This window comes from Drosophila suzukii, chromosome 2R, assembly GCF_043229965.1.
Source record: "Drosophila suzukii chromosome 2R, CBGP_Dsuzu_IsoJpt1.0, whole genome shotgun sequence".
Taxonomy (NCBI): domain Eukaryota; kingdom Metazoa; phylum Arthropoda; class Insecta; order Diptera; family Drosophilidae; genus Drosophila; species Drosophila suzukii.
This window is the reverse complement of record NC_092081.1, coordinates 13,859,742-13,882,851: the sequence shown is the minus strand read 5'-3', so window position 1 is coordinate 13,882,851 and position 23,110 is coordinate 13,859,742. Positions and strand designations below refer to the sequence as shown.

Below are 23,110 nucleotides of genomic sequence, written 5' to 3'. Positions count from 1 at the left end.
AATTTTTTGGTTGAAATTCTTAAAAATGTCTAGTTGCTATGGTTTTTCTTGTCATATCCTTGAAACAATTAAATGAATGTCAATTAAAGCTCGACAACCCTGAACTTCGATACGTTTTTCAGCCCTGCGGCCATTTTGAACTCTGTTATACATACAGTTTTCCAGTTTGCGTTTTTCATTGAAAAAATCTCGGTAAGATCTTTATGATAAAAATGGAACCACCAAGCGAGTTTGCTGAGAAGCCAGCCACCCATGACCACCAGCCGCGTCTGAACGAGGTGGCGCAAAAGTTTCTGGCCGATTTGGACGAGGAGCGCCAGCGTTTGTCCGCCGAATTTCCACTATGTGCCTTGCTCATCGACGAGGGTAAAATCAATATGGCAATACAAAGGTCGCAAAATGGTAATTCCCTCCATATTGCAGCTGTGGACCGAGTTTACTGCACGGGTCGCATTCCCGGCAAGGAGTTCTACGCGGATGTGTACAAGCAGAAGCCGATGAAGATTACCCAAAAGGTGTTCGTGCCCGTCAAGCAGTATCCCAAGGTGGGTCCTACATGGAGGCTTCTCCCTTTTTAATACTAAACCCTATTTTTTCGGGCAGTTCAACTTTACTGGCAAGATCCTGGGACCCAAGGGCAACTCGCTGCGCCGTCTGCAAGAGGAGACCCAGTGCAAGATAGCCATCAAGGGACGCAGTTCGATCCGCGATCGAACCAAGGAGGAGCAACTGCGCAACTCGGGTGATCCGAGGTATGCGCACTTGCAGAAAGACCTCTTCCTGGAGGTCAGCACGGTGGCCACTCCGGCGGAGTGCTATGCTCGTATAGCCTACGCCCTGGCCGAGATCCGTAAGTATCTAATTCCAGACAAGAATGATGAGGTTTCCCACGAACAACTGCGTGAATTGATGGAAATGGATCCGGAGTCGGCCAAAAGTATTCACGGACCCAATCTGGAAGCCTACAGGTAAGATGATAAAAATGCTAACCTCTGTATACCCCTGCAACTTACTTGTCCAAGTCATCAAAATCACTTAATCTATGAATGTCTCTCATTGGACTGTTTTAATACTCTGTCTTGTAACTAATAACCTCTAGCAAGCATATGCATAAAATTAAAGCATGCCTTAATAAATCTTTTATAACCGATTGCTATAATGTTTTAAGGGCAATATTAGAGAAACATATTTATCCAAGCTTCTTGCAGGAAGAGTAATCGGTATACAGAGGGTTAACATGGGGAATAGAAATCTAAGTCAAATATTTATAGATCTGTCTTCGACAAGAAATTCGGAGGCAACGGCAATGGAGCTCCCAAGTACATCAACCTAATCAAGCGCGCTGCGGAAAATCCGCCCGAGTAAGTTACTTGTAAAGTATAATTTTGTATCATTTACTGACCCCACCAGGAATACAGGACCCAAGCGTCCTCGCGTCTGTTTAGTACCTTAAGTCCTTGCCAACATGCCTTGATATATGGTCATTAACATTGTCAATCCTTGTAGAGTCGATGATGGGGAGGAGGTGGCCTACGAGTATGAGCACCGTATGCCCCCCAAGCGTCCACCCACGGGCTATGAGTACACCAAACGTAAGTGGATCTCACGCATGCTTTTCTAATCCTTTCAGCCGTAGATTCGTAGTACCGGGGTATATTATATAACATCGCTTTCTGCCTTCCTGCCCAGTTTTATGGGTTGCACTTTGGTTGGGGCTCCTTGGGTTAGATTGTAGTATCAGAACCAGTACCAATACCAGTGAATGAACAATAACTTCTCAATGCAAAACTATATAATACTCTGGAATGATTAATTTTACATAACGAACAACTTTTTTATATAGTAATGATATATACGCATAACATACTAAAAATAATAATGAACCAATTTTATAGCACGTCCATCAATAATACCGACAAACGGAGCGGCATATAAACGTCCATATCCGACTGACATGAAACGTATGCGCGAACCGCCCATCAAGTCCTATAAGCCCAATCCGTATACCATACTCAAAAAATATAAATAATAGAACCGAAGTGCGCCGTTCGGAGCTCCGGTTGATTCCGGCACACAACGCTATAAATTATAACTAAGGACGATGTTTATGTTATAAAACCCATACTGGGAACACTATGAATATACATAAAACATAATATTTTCTTGATCTAACAAGAAAAAAGCAGCATTTAAATGTTGCTATGAATAAATAACGAGTAACATTTATAAAAATGCGCACTAGCGCTATTAATTCCCACAAATATAATATTAATCTTAATTTGTATTTCGCATAAACCTGTCCGAACTGTTGACGTTTCTTTTTGGGACCATGTCAACGGATCATAAGCCCAATTATATAATATTCTGTTTTAAATTATTAATTCCTGTGTTCGTAGTTTTCTATGATCCTCAAAAATGTAATAAAATGAAACGAAATTAATGAATTTAATAAATACTGTCGAAACGAATCCAACTATAATTGAATCGATTAAATTACCCGATCCCTCCCCCTTACAATCAATATATGCATTACATATTTAAACACATGTGTCACTAGCAGTAGAATCAAGAGTTATATCTCTACAAAATAAACTAGTAAAGTATTAAATCGGTATGAAATTATCACATTGTTCAATGAAATGAAGTGAAGATCACAATCCATTTGGGACATCAAGACATTAAAATGCGTTTAAAAATAAGTTAATAAAGCATTATGAATTTATAAATTTTAAAGAAAGAACATTGAATAAACAATTAAAGTTGCTGCACGACAACAATATTTAATATTTTCTTGAAAAACAATTTAGTTTCAGATATATCTGATGGGTAAGTAGTTCGAACTTTTAGTGATAAGATGTTTAAACAAAGGATAAACGGATAATAAAGGTTTTTAAAAGAAACATGTCTTTTATTATTTTTGCTTATAGGGAATGAACATATTTGTCTAAAATTAACTGTAAATATAACATTTTTAGTTTTTTTTTCGTTTTTTATAAATCTTTAACAAGGGTTCTTTGGTTCGATTAATATTAAACTAACATTGGTATTGTATGGGTCTTCCTGTAAAGCTGGCTAGCCAAATCTGCTTCTCCAGCTCGTTTTCATTAGCTCTTGTTCCATTTTCTTGTGGTTGGTTTTGTAATCGGTGCAGGATTCTTTGGTAAACCTCAAAGGCAGTTTGGGCCTGCCCACAACGACTCTGGCCACAATGCTCAGAGAACTGGGATTCCTCAAGGTAAGTATCTTCGGTCAGAGGGGTATTCTCGCTTTGCGGTATCATCTGAAGGATGCGAAAATGACTACTGATTTCTTAAAGCCAACTAATCGATAAGAACTCACCTTAGCTGTTCCAACTGACGCTGATTTATTCCGCTGACTGGATGTGTGTCCTGGCCGCTAAGCAGTTGTCGACTGAGCCGGAAAGTAAAGTTCTCGCTCGAGGCTTGTGCCACCACCATTAGCACCACCCTTAGGAGCCACCATATGGTTGCCAGGCCCTGCGCACATTGCGGAATTCCTCCTACTCCTCCACCGCGTTGCAGCTGCAGTGAGCTCCTATAAGGACCTCAGCGCTTTGTTGTCCTTGTCGCGCGTGTGTTTTCCCCCCTCCCACTTTCAAAAAAAGTACGACACCGAATCCTGCCGGCCTGCATATATAGGGGTGGATTTCGTTGAATGGATTCAGCTGGGTCTATAGCAGCTCTAGTTTATTTCAGTTTTATATCCGACAAAATTGCATACATTGTTTTCATGTATTCATAATCTGTTCACATATACATATATATATATATATATATATATAGTATCCTTCACAATGATTCTTTAAGCCACTTGGTATCGCATTTTGTTCCGCTAAGTTAAAATCAATTATGTACTAATCTCTCGATTCATTAAGCGCAAGACTAAAGCAATCACACTAGGCTAATTCGATCCTATAGATAGCATATCTAAATTCAAAGAGTGGTTTACAAACAATATTACTTTAAAGGAGTCTAAAAACATCGACGTTGGAAGTAAGAGGAAGCAGAGTTGGAAGTGTAGTTTAAATAATCTATAGCTCTAGGAAGTTTGCTTCCCCGAAAAATCGGTTTCCTATGTATATATATTAAAGTAACAAAGCAACACCTAACTTTAATTTGCCAAGCCATCGATGTAATCCGGGGGCCACATCCCAATGTCAAGCTCATCTGTTGCGGTGCGCATCTCCAAACGTAATGCCGGTGGTGCAGATTTTAGAGGGGTCTTGAACTTGGCCCGCTTCAAAAACGGAAGGCCACTGCCAACTGGAGAGGGGCCAGGAGCAGGCCTATTAGCCAGAGGCTAATGTCCCGTCCATGAGGCGCCGCATCCTTGGCGGGGGTCGAGGTTACCGCCGAGACGGTAGGTACCGATGGAACCGTGGTGCTTGGCTCCGGTCCAAAGCGAATGGTTACCTGGCGTCGCGCCTTGTTGGGCACTTCGCACACATACTGCTCCTCCGTCGCATTGGAGGCCAGGGGCACGGTCAGGGAGAACTGTTTGTCCATGCTGTAAATCTTGTCGAATATGTTGTTTCCGTTGGAGACAGGTGTCTTTCCTTTGTACCAGAGGACCACGTGATGTTGAGCTTAAAAAACAGCAAAAAATCAATATTTGGTAAGGTCATCGTAGGTAACACATCAATATTTTCGAGAAGGCTTCACAGAACTGATAAGATACCTTAAAAGGGGCCAATTTAAAGAAGAAATCTACATTTCCCTAGTTTAACACATGCACATTGATTAAAAATTTAAATTTTGAAGGTATTACTCAAAATAATATTATTTTTATTAATATTTAATAACAACGCAGGAACCAAAAATTTAACTTTGGGAAATTTCCACGAACCATTTCTAGTTTTCTATGATATTTGGGCGCTCCTGAGCAAAGGAAAACTTTTTTTCCATCACTTACACATGCAAATGTCATGGAGCCCCAAATATTCAATATAGGGACTATATATTAGCAATGTTGATGTGTAATGAGACTGTGTTTCAGCAAAAATATTAAAGATAACTCCGATTATGTATGTAGGCCAGGCACATAATTCATTTTTGTATTCTTAGCTATACCGCGGAACCTGTAGGTGATGGAACACATGTTTGTTTGGGATATGGGATTCAATTATCATGGTAAACTAGAAATTGTTCTTGGTAAATTTTGGCTGTGTGTTTGATTTAACTTTTGATATAAAAAGATATAAAAAGAAATTTAGTTTTTTAAAAACTACACAGAGAGAACTATTCAAGAACAATGTTCTTGAATTGAGAACGTTGTTGTTGAATTGAGAACATTGCTCTTGAATTAAGAACATTCGTTCTTAACAACTTAAAAACTTTTTGATAAGTACACAGTAAGGACTGAACTAATAGTTTGTTTGTACATACAATGTACTTAAATACCGCCAATTCAACTTGATTCGAGAAAAATAAAAACATTTTTAACTTAAAAATGTCGTTCTATTTTTAAGAACATTTTCAACTCAGATGAGAACGTCAGAATTTTCTCTGTGTACATATTTTTATCAAAAGCTCTGGTAATTTTTCTTTATATTTTTGATTGTGCACTCACCATTGTAATTCTTTACAGGACACTCGAGCTTCACACTGGTCGTGTTAATCGGCACATATATGTTAACATCAGTCTGCTCGAAGAAAGGTTCGGGGATTTTGGGATTTTCAGTAGACCTAGCCAGGTTTCCCGCTGCATGCTGCGACTCATCCTCATAGTCATAGTCCTTGCTGGTGTCTGTGGGAGTGATTCCTCCACCAGCTCCTCCTCCATCGCCGCCTCCAGCGGCTGAAGAGGATTTGGCTGGGAGTGCCTCTGGGTAGGTCAGCACACCTGGAACATATTGTAATTAGCTAGGTTCCCTAAAAACACACGCAGTTTTTTCTACACGGATAAAAACCAGGTAGTTAAAAATGTAATGTGTCCAGGTGAAAAAGAGTTGACATGCTTTGCACCTCACTGTTCGTTAAATAGTAACATCATTTTATAAACACTGATGAAAAGTTGATTATTTTGATATTATTTTTTTTATGAAAAATATTTATTTTAGGTTTTTAAATATACTATAATTTTAGTGTCTGTTTCAAAATGATGCGAAAAATTAAAAATCTTTGCAGATAAATTTGTTTCTGTGTATCCATTGAAAAGCACTCGAAAAGGTGCCAGCCCAGATTTCCGTGTCTGGCGATAGTTTCCAAGCCTAGGCTCCAAAGACCCCGGGAAGGCAACATAAAACCATTAACGGAATACGGAATATGCCGCCAAGCCAAGCCCCTTTTCTATGTGAATTTTCCCAGGGAGCGTGTCAACGCCCATTCTGGAGTGATATGATGGTTACAACTCCGGTTGGAGGTCAGGTCACGGAATGAAATTCTTTTCGGGAATACTCAGCATATGCAACCCACACAGTCGCTGATATATGTATCTGGATTTGGCTCAAGGATATAGGTACATTGCTTTGGTTGCGTCATTTGCACGTTTAGCGCATTGCTTAATGGCTGCGAAAATAGCCAATTTGCGATATATAATTCGTGGGTTTATGTGCTAGCGGAGGTGTGTACATATGTGCCAAAGTTATTAGTTTTGTTTACACTCTCGTTAGGAAAAATGAAAAGACATCGGCAGACAGGTCGGGACACCTTTCTTAGCCTTGGCGTAGTTACCGTCTTGTGTTTGCCCGGAAAATACGATTTGGGTCAGCGGAAAATGGGGATGATTTTATCATCCTGAATCATAAAGACAATATGGATCAAGTTTAATTTACTACTTTTGGTTCAGTGAATGTTTGGGGGAATTTAAGGAGCCCAAAAGTATGCCACAATAAAATTTACCAATGTTCAAGCAAACATAAAAATTTACCAACTTAAGATAAAGGGGCGTATTCAACAGATAAGTCTGAAATCATGACAATTTTTTATATCAAATTGTAATTAAACATATACAAATTTGATTTTAAGATATCTCTTGGGGGCTCTCACTTATTAATGCTATACCAAAATGCCTAGCTACTTAATTCCTTTAGTATACAACGAACAAAAGAAATGGTTGATTAAGACTATATTCAAAAGTAAGAAGTGCTTATCAACTGAAGGGCTGCCAAAATAAAAAAATATCACCCAGTCAAGATACTATAAGCCTAACATATCAAACTTTCAGGGTCAAGTGTAGAAAGTTTCAGCCTATCCCCCAAAGGGAAACTGTCAACTCATTTGACAAACCCATGGAATCTCACGCTTCCATTGTCCTCCCCGTATTATAATTAATATCGATAAGCCGGAGACATAACCCTGGAACGCAGGCATGATACGACAATTACCTCGCCATATTCTCTTCCGTTTGACAGCTCATCATATACCATAGCTCCCCAGACCCACTCCCAGTTGCTTAATTATTCAAGAGCCACTTTAATCATGTTGATATTTTTAACAATGTGCTCATTCCATCCCGTACCCCTGCCACCCTTTTCATTTTCTGTTCCACTAATTTCTCTATTTGGGAGCACTGAACAATGTTCATACACGCACCGAAAAACTATCTAAAGCTTATAGATCATAGATAAAAGTTACGTCGAATGCCGATTTTCTCATATGCTAGGATCATCTTTAAATTAAGATTCAGTTTCATAGATATATTTTTGCAAAGTTGGTTTTGTCGATCTTAAAATGTTTGGAACCGGAAGAAAAACATTATAAACCTGAAGTCGTAAACATTATATCTAAAATAGGTATATATTTTTCCCTCAGTGTACACACATCATTGAGCTTTGGGAAGACAAACCCTGCTTACAAGTGGTTCCCAAATTGTCGTCAATTCAATGAATGACACACGTTCTTTCTTTCCTCCCCCCATTGCGCCCACTTTATCCCGCCCCGCCCCTCTAATAACTCCCAGCCAGCGTTTAAGGAAAACTTTGCCATAAACTTGGCGACCCAATGAAGCACTTTTGCTTTGATAGTTTTAGGTGGCAGACAAGTGTTTTATGGAGTTTGGAGCCGGTTCCATGTGGGGATGGCGAAAATGCAACCGCTTGTGAATACCAAACCATTTAGTTGATATTGAAATGGGTGATGAGGCAATCCCTGTATCATATTTAATCAATATACATAAAGTAGGAAGCCCTGACTAATGCAGTCATCTGTAAATCGATTACATTTTTAAGGAATTTTGGGAATGCAAATTCTCGGTAAGTAATTCCCTTTCACCGCAATGATTCACTGCAGTTCTTAAACTTTCGAATGAATCAGTTAAATACGTCTCGTGAATAGTTAAAATGATGGAGCAATTCCAGTAACATATGTTTTTTAAATGGTCTGCAGACATTGGTTAAAGCATTGCCTTATTGGGTCAGCGGAAAAACGGGGTTAGTGCAATGTAATCCATCGATTACTTAAGCGCCTGCAACTCATACACAGGCACAAGTGCCATGGAAATTTTCCCCAGGATTATAATCTCTGGATTATGCAAATTAGCGTCCATGAGTGGGTTATAAGAAGCAGCCAGCAAACAAGAAATTCATAAGTATTTCTTTGTGTCTTGATGAAATAAAGCCCTCTACTTTTATGGAACCCGCATATACATAGATTCCCGAAACAAATCCACTGCACATAAAGATTACAAATTGAATCGAAATTAATTTGTCTTTTTTAATGGAACTCCATATGCGGCGAAAGATGTGAGAGATGAAACCGATTTTTACCTGGGAACTGGACAGATCCACAGGCGATAAGGAGCAGCAGCCAGAGATGCCTCATTTCTGTCGCTTGTTTATGATTGAGGGGTATGCCAAACTGCACTCCTTGAAATCCTTTTCACTTTTATTTTTATTTTTGTATCTCAACGGTTGCAGAACCCGTTCGCTTTCTGCCAACTTTGGGTTTAAACGGCGAGCGAGACACTGAACTTTGTTTTTGTCGCTAAGGTTTTCGTGGTTTTTGTGCTCTTTTGCGTGGGCTGTCGTTATCGTGCTGTTGTTCGCCGAGGACTGCCAGTTGGAAATAAGAGGTGCGATTGCGAATGCCGACGGAGGGATATCCAGCTACAGTGTTACGTCTATATTGGACTACACGTAACGATATAAAATACTTATAAAGGATACCCTTATTTGTATAGGTTGTAATGAAATTATCATAAGAAATGTTGATTCCCTAAGGAAGGATATCTAGCTACAGGGTTACGTCTATATTAGACTACACGTAGCGATATAAAATACTTGTACAGGATACACTTTATTCATAAAGTAACAGCACATACCACATATTCGTATAGTTTGTAATACAATTATCATTATAAATATTGATTCCCGATGGAAGGATATCTAGCTACAGTGTTATGTCTATATTAGAATACATGTAGCGAAATAAAATACTTATAAAGGATACCCTTTTTTCATTAAGTATGGTTTGTAATAAAATTATCATAAGAAATGTGGATTCCCAACAAATATCTACACTACAATATATGTAGCGAAATAAAGTACTTATAAACGATTGACTTTTTTCACACATATAACATATTTATAAAGCTTGTAATAACTGTATCTAAGATATGTTAATTGAAACTGTCTGCTGGCTATAATACAGTATACTTTTAAGCTTGTTTTGGGCAGGTTCTAGGTTCAAAATCGTATCATATATGTACTTTGATAAGCCGGATTTACTGTAGATAATAAAATTAAGTCCAAATTTGGTAATTAAAAATGGCATTACAGTATAAGGTAACCGCTTAAAATATAATTAAAGTACGTATTTATGAACTAAAGCTTGTAAGATATTTATAAGAAAAGTGGTTTTCGAATTTCTTAACTTTTAATTTCTTGTTTTTTGAAAGTTTGCATTATGATGTTCAGTTTTGGTAGAACAAACTTAAATGTCCCTGTTACTGAGGGACCTCTGTATGTTTTGTATTCTAAATGGGAAAAAGGGAGGAGGTAGCATAATAACCGAATGGGAATCCGAACAACCGAAGGCGGCGAAGGAGAGCAGATGACTCATGTTGCACAGTCGCAGGAGTGCCCAATTGGAATTTCGGAAAAGCCTTGCGTTCCCTGGACGAGAAAATACCAATTTCCCACTTGGCAGGACCAAAAGCCAAAGAGAGAGAGAGAGAGAGACATAGAGAGAGCCTAGGTCAATTCCACTTTCCAGCATTCCCTTGCAGTTGGTGCAATCTAGCTATCCCACCCCCACCAACTGCAGTTGTTGGCATTGCAACTGCAAAAGAGAATGGAAACACTCTTAACTTCCGCTCTCTTAGCTTGCTGCCGCTGGGAGTCTGAGCGACTCTTTGAACATTTCAATTTCCCGAACGATGATTCCAGCAGAATTCTCACATTTCCCTGCTGTCAGCATTCTATTCTTCCAGTCTTCTGTTGGCTTTTTACTTTGTTGTTGTCGCCCTTGTTGTTTGATTAATTTGTTTTGAAAAGAAACGAATTCTCGGAAATTCTACGAATGCAATCCAGTGTGATGGCACTGGTGTGTGTAAATATAAATATTTGATTAATATCCACGCCCATCCAATCCCATTCCATTCTCCTCTGCCCCACAGAATCCGAATCAGAATCCCCTTGTAATTGTTCTAAATTTGCGGATGTTTACAGGCTTGGCACCCAAAAAAGAAAACATGGCAAACATAGCACCATTCTCGCACTGAAAATAAAACATAGAAAAATTCTATGTAACAAACTAGTCCCTGTTCCAAATATTTAAGTCAAAAATGTCAAATAACATTTTCGTAGATTTACATTTTGAATTATTAAAATTTCCTATGGGAAAAAAATGTACATATGAACTCTGATAAAAAACTGTTTATAAATATTATGTGGCAACAATCATTCTATGAGCACATTCAAAAAAATGTATGTATTCTACAAAAAATAAAGAGAGTTCCTAGTCTACACATCCTATCTAATATTCTTTGGATACAGTATTCAGTACTTCATCCTTTCAGGTTTCGCTTAAAGATACTTACCACACTTATCCTCAGTGCAGAGCACACACAGCCTCAAAGAGATCTATCTGTGCAAGATCCATAATGCAATGCACTTTGTTTTATGCTCGTAGATTAATTTTAATTGTTTGTTTGTTTGTACAGTGCAAATGTTGCATGTATCTACATTTAATGCGGTCGCTGTCGCACTCATAAATCGTATCTGCATCTGTTGCGCCAAGTATCCATGTATCCGTATCTCGCCCGATGTAGGCGTCATTGTCGGAGACAGGAAAAAAAGAAGAGGAAAAGGCCAACAGAAGAAGTGATGGAGTAACTCCGGGGATATTACCCCTTGGCAATCGAGGAAATCACGGCTTCCCAGGCCGACTTTATTGGAGCCCTGAGAAAATGCCGCAATTGCATCAAGCAAATTGTCTCCGGGGGATGCAAATAAATTTCCGCGAATCTTGGACGGCAACTTGCAACTTGAAGACGGGTCTTCGGTTCTTCGGTTCTTCGGGAAGGAGGGCAAATGAAGACATGTGCTGTTCAGCAATTGTAGGAATTTAGACCGAGCATGTGGCATAATGAAATTGTATTTCGCTACTCAAGTTTAACTTAATTGGGGCTTGTTTATATGATTTTTACCCTAAATTGTTTTATTTTTTGTAAGCACAATCCAGAGTTTCACATCCGTTAATTCATATTTATGGCCAGGAAATGCTTTCTTTCTATAAATACAACCCCTTTGAAAAGAATGTTTTTAAATAAAATTATTTCGCGCCACATAATCAACGCTCTCTGAACATTTTCTCTTTGAAAAATACGCACTCTCTTTGCCCTTCTCTTTCAAAAGCAGACAAGACAAGCATTAAACATTGAAACGAGAAAGCCGATGTCCATTTCTCGTTTTGCTGTTGCCCCGAACGGTCGGTTAACGGAATTTTGAATTTAAAAATATCTATGGTAAAAAACCAGAAATTATACCAAAACCAAAAACAATTAATCTTTTGTGTGCCAAGCTAAAGAAAGAAGAAAAAAAAATTAAATAAAAGTGCTGACAGTGCTAGCCGGAAATTGGAACGCTAAAACGTCAACATAATTACGCGGCAATAATTTTTGAAAACCCAAAGAGATCGCCAGAAATCAATTAGTCCCGTGTGACACAGATCTAGAGTGGTACAAAAGTCGAAAACCCTAACCATTGGATACCTATTTAAGCACCGATCTTCGGCGAGTGCACTCCATATAAATAAATAAATATAAATAAAGCAATATGATGTCCAGAACAGCTCTGCTAATTGCCGGACTCCTACTGATCGTGGGCAGATCCGCGGGTGAGTACTTTTTTGGGGTTAACCTGATGAAATCGGGGCTCTACAATCTAATCGAAATGGGAGGGCGACCCCAAATGTCCAGGCCCCAGTCATTCGACTAATCGCAATGCATCAGATTCGGACTGGGATTTGAAGTGCAGGAATTTACTATAAGTCGATGTGATTGTTGGGCGTGAGCTGGTCGAGATGATAATGCCGTTGCCGGAATGTTTCAAACACATTCTGACCTACATTTGTCCCAGCGATCATGCACAGGAAAAAATTATAAATATAGCCCTGATTAGGCCACCAAAATATGTACCTATATCATTTTCAATTTATTGTATTACAATTTTCAAGTATTTAAGTCTTGAGTAAACATCTAAATTCAAACTATTGTGTTAAAGAGAATTCAATTCTTTATGTTTATTAGTTCTAAGAAAATCTATTTATATATTCGCTCAATATTAATACAATATTATCGCTCAAAATTGAATGAGTAAATAAAAAAATGTTATATTTTTTTTACAAATTTTTTTCTGATATTATATTTTGAGGGTTCTCATATAACAACTCTGATTCACATATTGTGCTTTGAAAAATAGAATTTTAAATAATTTAAAAAAATGTTTGTTCAATATTTTCAAGTTCCTCAATAATATATAACCTTTTTTCAATGAAAATATTTATATTCAATCCAATTACCAACTTTGCATACTTTTTTGCACATTCCCAAGATTCCCATAAGCCCATTCAGATTTATCACTTGTTTTATCTGTGATCTTTAATGTGCTGACATTTTGCAAATGCGCGATATTTCCGCATTATTCAAATGATTTTTTTTTATAGACAGTGTATGGCTAATGTTTTTATTACTTGCGTAATTTTAGCACTTTTTACAGTGAGTTGAACAGTAAACTTAGTAATTTATTGTCCAAAGGCCGTCACATTAATTCAGTTATTTATCACGATCGATGAATGGCGGCAGCCTGAATGCATTCGAGTTTTCCCCGCTCATTCACTCGATCGGCAGGAAGACTCTGATATCTGAAGAGGGGAGTGTGGCTATACACTATTTGCCATTTGCCATTGCCGTTTGCCATTTGTGATTCCGAATCGGTTACGGCTGTTAATTATTCCAGACTTCTGCCATTGTCCGGGGCCCAGGAAATGAGCAAAAACAATCCGATGATCAATAGGAAAAGCCTAAGCAGCAGGAGGGTTGGGTGAGGATCGGTATCGGATTCGGATTCGTATTTGGACTGAGATCCCCGGGGTCCGTATTAATTAGCTCCTTCGATTCACCGCAATTCTAGGTAGGTGCCATTTCCCTAAAGAAGCGTGGCGAAGAAGCGTGAGAACATTATTGGTCTTGGTGTGATCAGAGATCACCTGGAATAGGAACCCTTTTCCGGTCGTGTTTGCTTACCCCAATCCATAGACAATGCGATTATCATCAGATTGATTGGATTGCAAAATCGTATATAGGTATGTGCAAAGGAGAGCCGACTGATCTGCTGACATGTTTCGCCAGGAATTTATGTTTGCTCAGTCCATATTTACCATATTTACTTAATATTCCATAGTTGTCCGACTGGGCTTGACATGGGTAAACAACGAGCCTAACTGATGATCATTCAGATCACTGGGAGAAAAAAATGTCAGGTATAATGTCAAGAGCTAAAAACAATGCAAAAAGTATACAAATTAAAATTTAAATGGCGTTTAAAAGGTTTTTCTTGGATAGAGCCCCTTATAAAATATATTACAATATAACCACCATATTTATATATCATTTTTTATTTTAACATCGTATTTTCTATTGAACCACTAAAACATTTATTCTTTTTGTTTGTTCTACAGGGAATATTTGATTTTAGATATATGGATTAATATTTAAATGGTGTATCTATGTATTTTTTGTATAAAAGACCTTAGAGAACTTTATTTTATTTATTTTCATACAACATATTACAATATGAGTATAACTATTCGTTTTTTATTTTTATAATAGTATTTCTTATCTTACTACTAGAACTGCCTATATTTTATAAGGTTCTATGGGAAATGGTTTAATTAAAATGTATTCTCAGTTTAAAAAATTTCATTTTAATATGGTAGTATGATAATATTTAAGGATAATATTTAATTAAAATGTATTCCCAGTTTGAAAAGTTTCATTTTACTTAACACTGAATTTTGCTGTATATTACCATGGTAATATTTATGTCTGAACACCAAAAAACGTGTAAACAACTTCACAAAGTGTCAGAAAGATTGCCCCAAAAATGTCTATACTCAGCGCTTTTTCAAAATACATTTTACTTAAGAGTCCCATGACATGGTCTTCAATTCGGGACATGTTTTTCCTTGTGCAGAACTTCTTTCTTTATTTTTTCCCGCCTTGGAGATTAAATTTCATGGCATTTTTTGTGTAGCCAGCTTGGTGCGAATTGAAATGCCCGGGCAGAGAGAACGAAAAAGAAGGCATCAAATGACCGCGAATGCTTCAAGAACCGCGAAGCATAAAAAAAGATTTTGTTTTGCTTGAAATGCGAGGGAGTCGGGGAAGTGGGAGTGGCCGGGTGTGAGGGCTATGCCCTTGCCTGTGCAGAAATTCCAGCTCTACGGAGGCCCAGGGGTATTTATTTTGGACCCCGATGACTCACCGATGTTGTCTTGTCTGTTCGCCATGGCCTGGTATTCATGTATTCATTCTCGATGCTCGATTCTCATTCTCATTCTCGATTCTTTGGTTGCATTCACATCCACATTCACATCCACATTCACATTCACATCCACATTCACATTCACATCCACTGCAAATATGGGGGCTTTGTGGATGGGGGGTGTGGTCGACGGGCAAAAGCGAGTTAAGCCAACTGGTAACCAATTCTCGACAATTAAAGAATCAATTTACTTAACGTTGCTGGCGAATCGCCTGCCGCTGAATGAGTTGTCGTCCGTGGAGTGCGGGTTTTTCGAGGGGGTGGAGTGCTGGTGCAGCACCACTCAAGTGGGGCACGATTATAAGTACATACGAGGCAGACTTGGATGTACATAGCATAACCCCTCCGCCGATGCACATATATATAAAAAGCTGATGATCGGCACGATAATGGAGAACCCAACTGCTGATTCAGCGGCAGGCAGAAGTCAAAGTCAAAAGCGAAAAACCGAAAAGCCGCAGATGCTGCGGCTTTGTGGAAATATTTCCAGAATTTACGAGCCATACATAAGAAGTGGTAGGCAATAATGCCGGGAATAAGTACTTCGAGGGCAACCGATCCAGCTATGTTGGCTATTTTGGATAGCAGCTTTGGAATGCCTGGACTCCAAATAAATCTCTCGATTGTTTCAGATATTTAATGATGCTAACAAAGTAAATCTTTTGGTTTGATATTAATACAATATATATGTGCTGTTGGAAAATGCATAATAAACCTGTATTACACATATATCAGACTTTACACAATTTTAAGATATATAAATAAAAGTATATTAAATTTATTTCTTTTGATTTTACCAAGACTTAAGTTAAATTAATATTTCTTGTTTTCTTTCCAAAAATTAGCTAAAAAGTAAATCTTTTAGTTTCATGTTCATACAATTTCTGAAGGCTGTTACGAACTGCATAAAGAACCTCAATTACATGCTATATATCATATATATATATATACTTTATATAATTTTAAGATTATTATTGTACATTGTAGCCAAAAGATTAAAACTTAAGGTACAGGGAGGAATCGGCCATAGTTGCTAAGACTTTCGGCCGAACTTATTACAATTTTAAGATATATATAAATATGTATATATGATTTATTGCTTTGGATTATACCAAGGCTTTAGTTAAATTCATATTTTTTGTTTTCATTCCCAAAATTAGTTTTCACCTTGAGAAATTTGAAATTATTCAAGTACACCCAAAAGATTTAAAATGTCAAAATTGGTTTTACTTCATTAAATATATGCTTTAGATATTTTTAGAGGATTGGCATACATTACGTAATCGAGCGCCATTTATCAAGTTTTCAATTCCAAAAATAAATAATTATACCCGTTACTCGTAGAGTAAAAGGGTATACTAGATTCGTCGGAAAGTATGTAACAGGCAGAAGGAAGCGTTTCCGACCCCATAAAGTATATATATTCTTGATCAGGATCACTAGCCGAGTCGATCTAGCCATGTCCGTCTGTCCGTCTGTCCGTCTGTCCGTCTGTCCGGATGAACGCTGAGATCTCGGAAACTATGGGAGCTAGGCTATTGAGATTTGGCGTGCAGATTCCTGAGCTTCCTACGCAGCGCAAGTTTGTTTCAGTAGACTGCCACGCCCACTCTAACGCCCACAAACCGCCCAAAACTGTGGCTCCTACAGTTTAATAGCTAGATAGAAAATTTTAACTGAAATGTAATGTTCTCATCAATACCTATCGATTGACCCAAAAAAAAGTTTGCCACGCCCACTGTAACGCCCACAAACCGCAAAACCCTGTGACGCCCACAATTTTCATGCTAGATAAAAAATTTTAACTGAAATGTATTGGTCTCGTCAATACCTATCGATTGATCCAAAAAAAAATTTGCCACGCCCACTCTAACGCCCATAACGCTTAAATCTGTATACCGCCGGTAGGTGGCGCATTTTAATCTCGCTTTGCTGCTTGCATATCTCCATTTAGCTGAGTAACGGGTATCTGATAGTCGAGGTACTCGACTATAGCGTTCTCCCTTGTTTTTTTTTCAGGAGTTATCACTTACATAAAGAAACAGCCGGTTATTGGCCGCTGAAAATAATTTAGGAACTTTTTAACGACATTCCTCTATGAATTCTTAAGTTTTAGTGCGTCGAATTTTTAAATAAGTTTTTCAGCTGCGTGCCAAAAATTTAATTGTAGCTTTGACTGCGGCTTCAAGCCCAAATGGTGGTCTTCAGCCAAATGGCAATAAATAACCCAAATCGAAGCGAACCCAAATAGTTACTCGAAGAAAAGGGGAATATACTATGGGGAAGAACAAGAAAGGAGTGCCGCATATTAATTAGAAGCCAGTTGGAAAACACGAGCCCTGCCCCAGAGCGTTTTAATATGCGCTAGGCGTAGCCAAAGTCGCGCCTCAAGTATATACCATATACTATATAGACGTCTAACCTCTGTTGGCAGTGCGCCCGCACAATTTCGAGCCCTAAATCCATGGCACTTGCCACAGACACGTGCAACCAAATCCACAAGGGAACGTTTCTCTGCACTTTTGAGGGGACCCAAAGAAAAAGAAACTTGTGCTCAACGATCGGGGGCGCAATGTAAAATCGTTTAAGTGAAATCAATGTTCTGTATTTGGAAATGCATATGTATAAAGAAAGTGCCTCCAGAATCGAGATGTTTGGATCATAGAAAATCGAAATTTATTGCGTCCACTTGATGCCACAGCCATAGCCTTCCTCATCTGGGGGGATCAAACAAATGGAAATTGAAATAAATCGATTCGGATAATGGAGGCCGAAATGATTGAAACATGCGCGCATATATTTGCATATTTTAGACATTTTATTTTTTTAATTTTTAAAGTACTCCATTAGTTTGGCATCTGCCAAATGGATATTAGACTAGACCTAGGCCACAATCCGTTTTTCAGGGCCCGGCACACGCTTGCGAATAATTTGCTATTTTCGGCATCTGTCAATGGTGCACATCTGCCCCTGCATCTGTGTCCTTAACTCCCACCCCCACACCTCACCCCTTATCCCTTACCCCTAGGGGATAATGCAGCTCCTGTCCTGGCCAATTTCAAAGTGCCCGGTGCGTAGGTAGTCACTTAATGAGGTTCTCTCCTCTCGGATCGTGGCCGTAACCTGATCGCTTTCACAGAACCCGAATGCCATTATCATTATCCGCTTCGCCTCATGTCTCTATCTGCCACACACACTCGAACACACCAGCACACACACAATGCCCAGGAAAAGAGCCGAACAATTTTCGGCTCATATAACGCAGCCACGTCCCTTAGCCAGGTCTTTCTCCCGGCTTTCTGTGACTGGTCAGTCACGTACTGCACTGGGAAAATGTATCCTAATTGGCCTAAAAAATCTAGTACAGTTTTCTATAAATTTAGAGAATAGTCTACCTCCATTTATTATAAAAGGGTCTTTAAGTTTCTGTACATTTATTAACTAATGGAAATTTTATTTAAGGATTGCAACAATACAACTTGAAAACCTTCTTTTGATTGTAGTTTTTGGGTTATATTTAAATATTTTAAGAAAAAAACTTGCCAAAATGAACTATTTGATAGTAAATATAGTATTCCGTTAAGACCACATTTTCTAAAGCATAATATTTTTAGAACGACATAAAGTTTTGATTCTTCAAAATATCCTTGCATACCAAAATTCATAACGATAGAACCCTTTACTACAATGTTATTTGCCATTTTTGCGAAATTTTTTCTATAAAATTACCCAAGAAAGATGAATTTCTGAGAAAAAAAACAATACCCAATTTCGCTGAGTGCATAAAATGCAGAGGGGAGGGACTTGGACAGACCCGGTTGGACAAACCTGAAAACACTGGGAAAGGAGATCAAAGATCAGAGAGCTCGCTCCCTCCGCGTCTGACTCTTAATTTGCTCGGGGCCTTATCACAGGTAGTAAAACCAACAGCAAAAGTGCTGCACTTGAATGATTCCCGGCCAGAGGGGGATACATATATATATAAAAATATAGGGGAAAGGGGAGTGACTGGCACTAATGCTGACTTAACTTTGGCCTGAGGCTCTGGGTTATTAGCTGAAATGCATTTTTCCTGCCTTTTATATTTTTGGAATCATGGTTATGATAAATTGTTGTCGGTCTAATTCTGAGTAGCAATTAAAACGGGCGGAAAACAAGGGTTAGGAGAGGTTAGTAAACTTTTATCTCTGGAGATAGAAAAAACATGAAAGCGCACACAATCCAGGGTTAAGATAATTTCGGGAGGATGTGAAATAAAATTATAGGTTAAGTGCGGCATTAATGTTTTCATAAATGTTTTCATCTTCTACTGTGCTTTCTGGAAATCTCTGTATAAAAAAAAAAATGTTCAATGTTTTATTATTTATAAGGTTTTAGAAATATAACCAAAAATATTTTTAAGTCTATTGGGATTTTTTATTTCCCCAACTAACATTCTCCGAATTTCTTATCGAAAGCCAAATAAATATTTAATTTAGAACGACCTTCTATATATCAAATTCTGAAAGCCATTTTAATTTTCGACGCATATTTTTATGTTTCTTTTGGGATTAAGGGAATAATTAAAGTCTTAAAGAATTACCTAGGTCTAGAACAATTCCATAATATTTACAAGCAGAGTTATCCAATACCATATAAATATTTTGTATTTCATTATTGGATTGTGTTTACTGGAAGAATTAAATTTCAATTGATATCCCAAAAAGCAAGCTAGCGTGCGGAATGCTTAAATAGAAGGTCTGAAGTTTTTTAGGTTTCCTTTGGGATTGTACTCTTTGGGAATTATTAAAGTCTTAAAGAATTTCCTTTGGGACTAAGACCTTTGGGAACAGTTTAAATCTTTAAAAATTTCCTTAGCCCAGAAAAGCTAAACATACCCACAAGCAGACTTGTTCAACACCGTATATATGTATACTTTGTATTTCCTTTTCCAAAAAATATTCCCCGACTTCCTTATCGGCTTATGTTTATCGGAAGCCAAATAACAATTCGATTCAGATCGTCCTCCCAAAAAACAAATTCTGCAAATAAACTTTCATTGCAATTGTTGTTCTTTATTCCACGCTTATCTTGCCGGTTGAATGACTGCTTTTTTTGGGGCGGAAAGCGTCGAACATAAATTCAGATGGCCACAGTGTCTTTTTCGTTCAATGTAAATACGAAAATAAATTTCTTTTATGGCTTAAGTTTACGACAAAGAGCGAATGCGTGAGTGAATGTGCATTTTTTGTGGAAGAGGAATGGGGCACCAGGAGGTTACGAGGAATGCAATAAAACCAGGAAACCGATCGCCTCGATTTCGTTGCATTTGGTTTTGGCAGGAATTCGAATTTGAGTTTGAAGCCCAGTGAGAACTGCTGTTTGTTTTCAAAAGAAAAATTTTAGCACGCTACGCTGAGCAAACGATGAAAAACTGGCCATAACACTCATAGAAACAAGCGACCAAAGCAAATCAACAAAATGTAAATTTAAACTTTTCACAATCATCCTCAAAAATAAAAGGGACAGTTTGGTTGTCCCTTTTATTTTTGAGGGTGTGCGCGGTGTTTTACTATTTACACGTAACAAAATTGGGAAAAGAGATTTTAGTAACTGTATCGAAAGCTAATATATTTTTGAATTTTATTCTTATGATTACTTATAAGTATTTACTCATGCGTATTCTCATTACTCTGATCTTATATTATTGGAAGGTGGAATATATTGATGATTCTAAAATTCCAATTCATCCTTAAAGTCAAGAATTATATTATTAATCATTAACAATGGTCACACCCACTACATTTTTTAATTTTATATTGAATTTTTTTTTAAAAATTATGTAAAAAATTTGATATTTTTTAATTGAGAAGAAATATTTTTTTTTGTAATAACTTAAAGAAGGATACAAAAATGAAACAATAATATATTTGTTTTGTATTATCGTTGCAATTTAGAATGTAAGAAGTGTGGAACTCCTTGAGTTTTTATGTAAATATTTAATGTTTAAATGGAAAATACATTTTCGAAGTGTTTCTTACAGTGCACTTTTATTTGTAGGAGTGTGCGCGTTGCAGTTGGCACTATGAAAATGGACATTGTTGTGAAATGCTTTCAATTCGGTGTGTCCATCGGCGACACCACCGAAAAACAAAAAGTGGCCCAATGTGCTGCCGTTCTTCTGGCCGCCGTAGTTGTTGTTGGCTTTCCGTCAGCACGTCACATGTGGGTGCGGCGATCGCCCCAGAGGCGGGAAAAAAAGGGGGTGAGGGCGAAGCGATTGCGAGGGGGAGTGTTGGGTTAGGCACTCTTGTTTTCTCTTTCCACTCGCTCATTTTAATTTTCGTTTTTCATGTGACCCCAATTCACCGAAATGTTTTCCACCAAATGTGTTTGTACACATGCACAAAATGCAGTGGCAGCCGCAGGATTTCTTCAAGGGGGGTATCAGATCTCATGTTCTTTTATTTATTATGTTTAATCAAACAAAACATTTCTTTCTGGATTTTCATCTTATAAAAAATATATATATACAAAATTTTCAATATTTTACTCATATGTATATTTAAGTTAAAATTCAAACAAGAATGTATTTTTTCCACCGATAATCGCTTTATTATAGAGTATGGAAATATTTTGTTTATTTGATCAAAACCCTCTTCCTACGCCTCTGCGCGCACGTTGGTAATTATGTAGGGGATCGGAGACCGAAAGGAAACCCGTGAATGCGAATTGCCAGCCTTTAATTTAACCCATCATCGGTGCAGCTGTCCCCTCAGCACCCCCTTCCCTGGGAACCCCCTGATGAATTTGAGCTGCGAAAATGAAAATGATAAAGATAAACACAAACACAGGCCGTCATGATGGCCTAGTGCACCCTGGTAAAACAACAAGAACAGCAGCAGAAGTCTGCGTTGGTTTCGATTTCCATTTAATTTCCTTTAATTAACCCACCGACTAAATGCGCTGGCTGATGTGACCTCCCGCGGGCAGCCGTTATAAACAATCAAATGGTCTATAATTACAGTCGATCTTCTAAAGATACCGCAAAATACAGCCGATTTATGGGCCATCGATAAAAAGAATTCTCAGTTTCGAAATAAAATCATAAAAACTTTGTAATATTAAGGTTACATTAAACGAATTCTATAAGTCAGGAAAGTTGATCTATAAAAACTAAGAATACCTAATAATTAGTAATATTACTATTATAATTATTATATTATTCATACCATTTTATCAAATAATTATTATATAGATCGTTTTTGTAAAAGCATTATGTGGGTGTGATGCATTCTCCTTCAAAAAATTAAAACTACCTATATATTATTAAATTTTAATTTCTTCATTTGTTTCCTTTTCAGTTTCGTCATACCCACAATCTACTCTCGAAGAAGACGGAATGCAGGGTGATGATAACTTTGATTACGAAGAGGATAACGACAGTGCGCCCAGTCCGCAGATAAAAGCAAGTTCCAGTACCGGTGAGACGATAAACAAAACCCTTACTGTGACAGGAATCCGAGGCGAAGATGTGGTGCTCAAGTGCGATGTGGGAAGCAATCGTGAGTAAAGTCTAGTTCATCTTGAGAACCCACCTAAAAATCTATTAACTTTCAGTGCAAAGTTCAGAGGTTGTAGTCCTGTGGCGTTTCGGCAACAATGTCATTTCCAATGGCAAAAATCTGGTGCATCCCAATTTCGAACTGAATGCCAACTATGATCTGACCATCCTGAAGGCCAAATCTCAGGACGCCGGCACTTACCACTGCGAGGTTCTGCCCTCCGGATCCTTGGTCTACACGAATGTGATCATTGCCGAGCATTCCCTGGACGCTATTGCACCGGAGAGCTCTACTTCAGCGGCGGGATCTGAGAGCAGTTTTCTTGGGTACACGCTAATGGGATCCACCATATTGCTGCTCCTGGGAATGGGCAAACATTAGAATAGTTTAGTATTACGCTGGCATATCACTGCCTTCTCTTCTACACTCTCCACTCTTCTTACAGAAAATGAGCATTTTAAGTCTTTGTTGATTGTAAATTTTTGTATTTGTAAAGACACAAAATCAACTTTATTTATTAAATAAAAAAGGAACCAAAGTAAATTAAGCCATAACAACTGCT

General features: G+C 37.9%; 4 protein-coding genes and 1 long non-coding RNA gene across 6 annotated transcripts; 2 read left to right on the top strand and 3 right to left on the bottom strand.

Moving 5' to 3' along the window:
• Nucleotides 1-119: 119 nt before the first annotated feature.
• qkr58E-3 (quaking related 58E-3) lies at nt 120-2,777 on the top strand. 2 transcript variants are annotated; one of them, XR_010653511.2, is made up of 6 exons: nt 120-366; nt 424-545; nt 604-968; nt 1,288-1,361; nt 1,507-1,592; nt 1,896-2,777. XR_010653511.2 is itself a non-coding variant. In XM_017072137.4 (6 exons), the coding sequence occupies exons 1-6, from the start codon at nt 204-206 to the stop codon at nt 2,027-2,029; spliced, it is 960 nt and encodes a 319-aa protein (XP_016927626.1). In that variant the 5' UTR covers nt 120-203; the 3' UTR covers nt 2,030-2,777. The 2 variants fall into 2 exon arrangements, 1 of the variants encoding a protein (XP_016927626.1); XM_017072137.4 differs by having other exon boundaries at nt 1,272-1,361.
• A 104-nt stretch (nt 2,778-2,881) lies between these two features.
• VepD (Ventrally-expressed protein D) lies at nt 2,882-3,280 on the bottom strand. Its single transcript, XM_017075117.4, has one exon. The coding sequence runs from the start codon at nt 3,278-3,280 to the stop codon at nt 3,035-3,037; it is 246 nt and encodes an 81-aa protein (XP_016930606.3). The 3' UTR covers nt 2,882-3,034.
• LOC108010260 (uncharacterized) lies at nt 2,882-9,018 on the bottom strand. The gene is made up of 4 exons (XM_017075116.4): nt 8,726-9,018; nt 5,590-5,862; nt 3,340-4,606; nt 2,882-3,280 (listed from the first exon to the last, which is right to left on the bottom strand). Exons 1-3 carry the CDS (start codon nt 8,778-8,780, stop codon nt 4,260-4,262), a joined length of 675 nt encoding a protein of 224 aa, XP_016930605.3. The 5' UTR covers nt 8,781-9,018; the 3' UTR covers nt 2,882-3,280; nt 3,340-4,259.
• Nucleotides 9,019-11,864: 2,846 nt separating this feature from the next.
• babos lies at nt 11,865-23,095 on the top strand. Its single transcript, XM_017074067.4, has 3 exons — nt 11,865-12,296; nt 22,348-22,548; nt 22,604-23,095. Exons 1-3 carry the CDS (start codon nt 12,236-12,238, stop codon nt 22,927-22,929), a joined length of 588 nt encoding a protein of 195 aa, XP_016929556.3. The 5' UTR covers nt 11,865-12,235; the 3' UTR covers nt 22,930-23,095.
• On the bottom strand, nt 12,976-13,973 carry LOC139352579 (uncharacterized). Its single transcript, XR_011603804.1, has 2 exons — nt 13,705-13,973; nt 12,976-13,606 (listed from the first exon to the last, which is right to left on the bottom strand). It is a non-coding gene; the product is annotated as an uncharacterized lncRNA (long non-coding RNA).
• Nucleotides 23,096-23,110: the final 15 nt, after the last annotated feature.

Bases quoted from the DNA above. Each gene is read 5' to 3' on its own strand.
- babos (XM_017074067.4), top strand. From the start codon at position 12,236: ATGATGTCCAGAACAGCTCTGCTAATTGCCGGACTCCTACTGATCGTG. The intron at 12,297-22,347 runs GTGAGTACTTTT...TTTCCTTTTCAG, and splicing joins GATCGTGGGCAGATCCGCGG to TTTCGTCATACCCACAATCT. The intron at 22,549-22,603 runs GTGAGTAAAGTC...ATTAACTTTCAG, and splicing joins GTGCGATGTGGGAAGCAATC to TGCAAAGTTCAGAGGTTGTA.
- LOC108010260 (XM_017075116.4), bottom strand. From the start codon at position 8,780: ATGAGGCATCTCTGGCTGCTGCTCCTTATCGCCTGTGGATCTGTCCAG. The intron at 5,863-8,725 runs GTAAAAATCGGT...AATATGTTCCAG, and splicing joins TGGATCTGTCCAGTTCCCAG to GTGTGCTGACCTACCCAGAG. The intron at 4,607-5,589 runs GTGAGTGCACAA...CTGTTTTTTAAG, and splicing joins TCCTGTAAAGAATTACAATG to CTCAACATCACGTGGTCCTC.
- VepD (XM_017075117.4), bottom strand. From the start codon at position 3,280: ATGATACCGCAAAGCGAGAATACCCCTCTGACCGAAGATACTTACCTT.
- qkr58E-3 (XM_017072137.4), top strand. From the start codon at position 204: ATGATAAAAATGGAACCACCAAGCGAGTTTGCTGAGAAGCCAGCCACC. The intron at 367-423 runs GTAAAATCAATA...TCCATATTGCAG, and splicing joins TGCCTTGCTCATCGACGAGG to CTGTGGACCGAGTTTACTGC. The intron at 1,362-1,506 runs GTAAGTTACTTG...CAATCCTTGTAG, and splicing joins GCTGCGGAAAATCCGCCCGA to AGTCGATGATGGGGAGGAGG.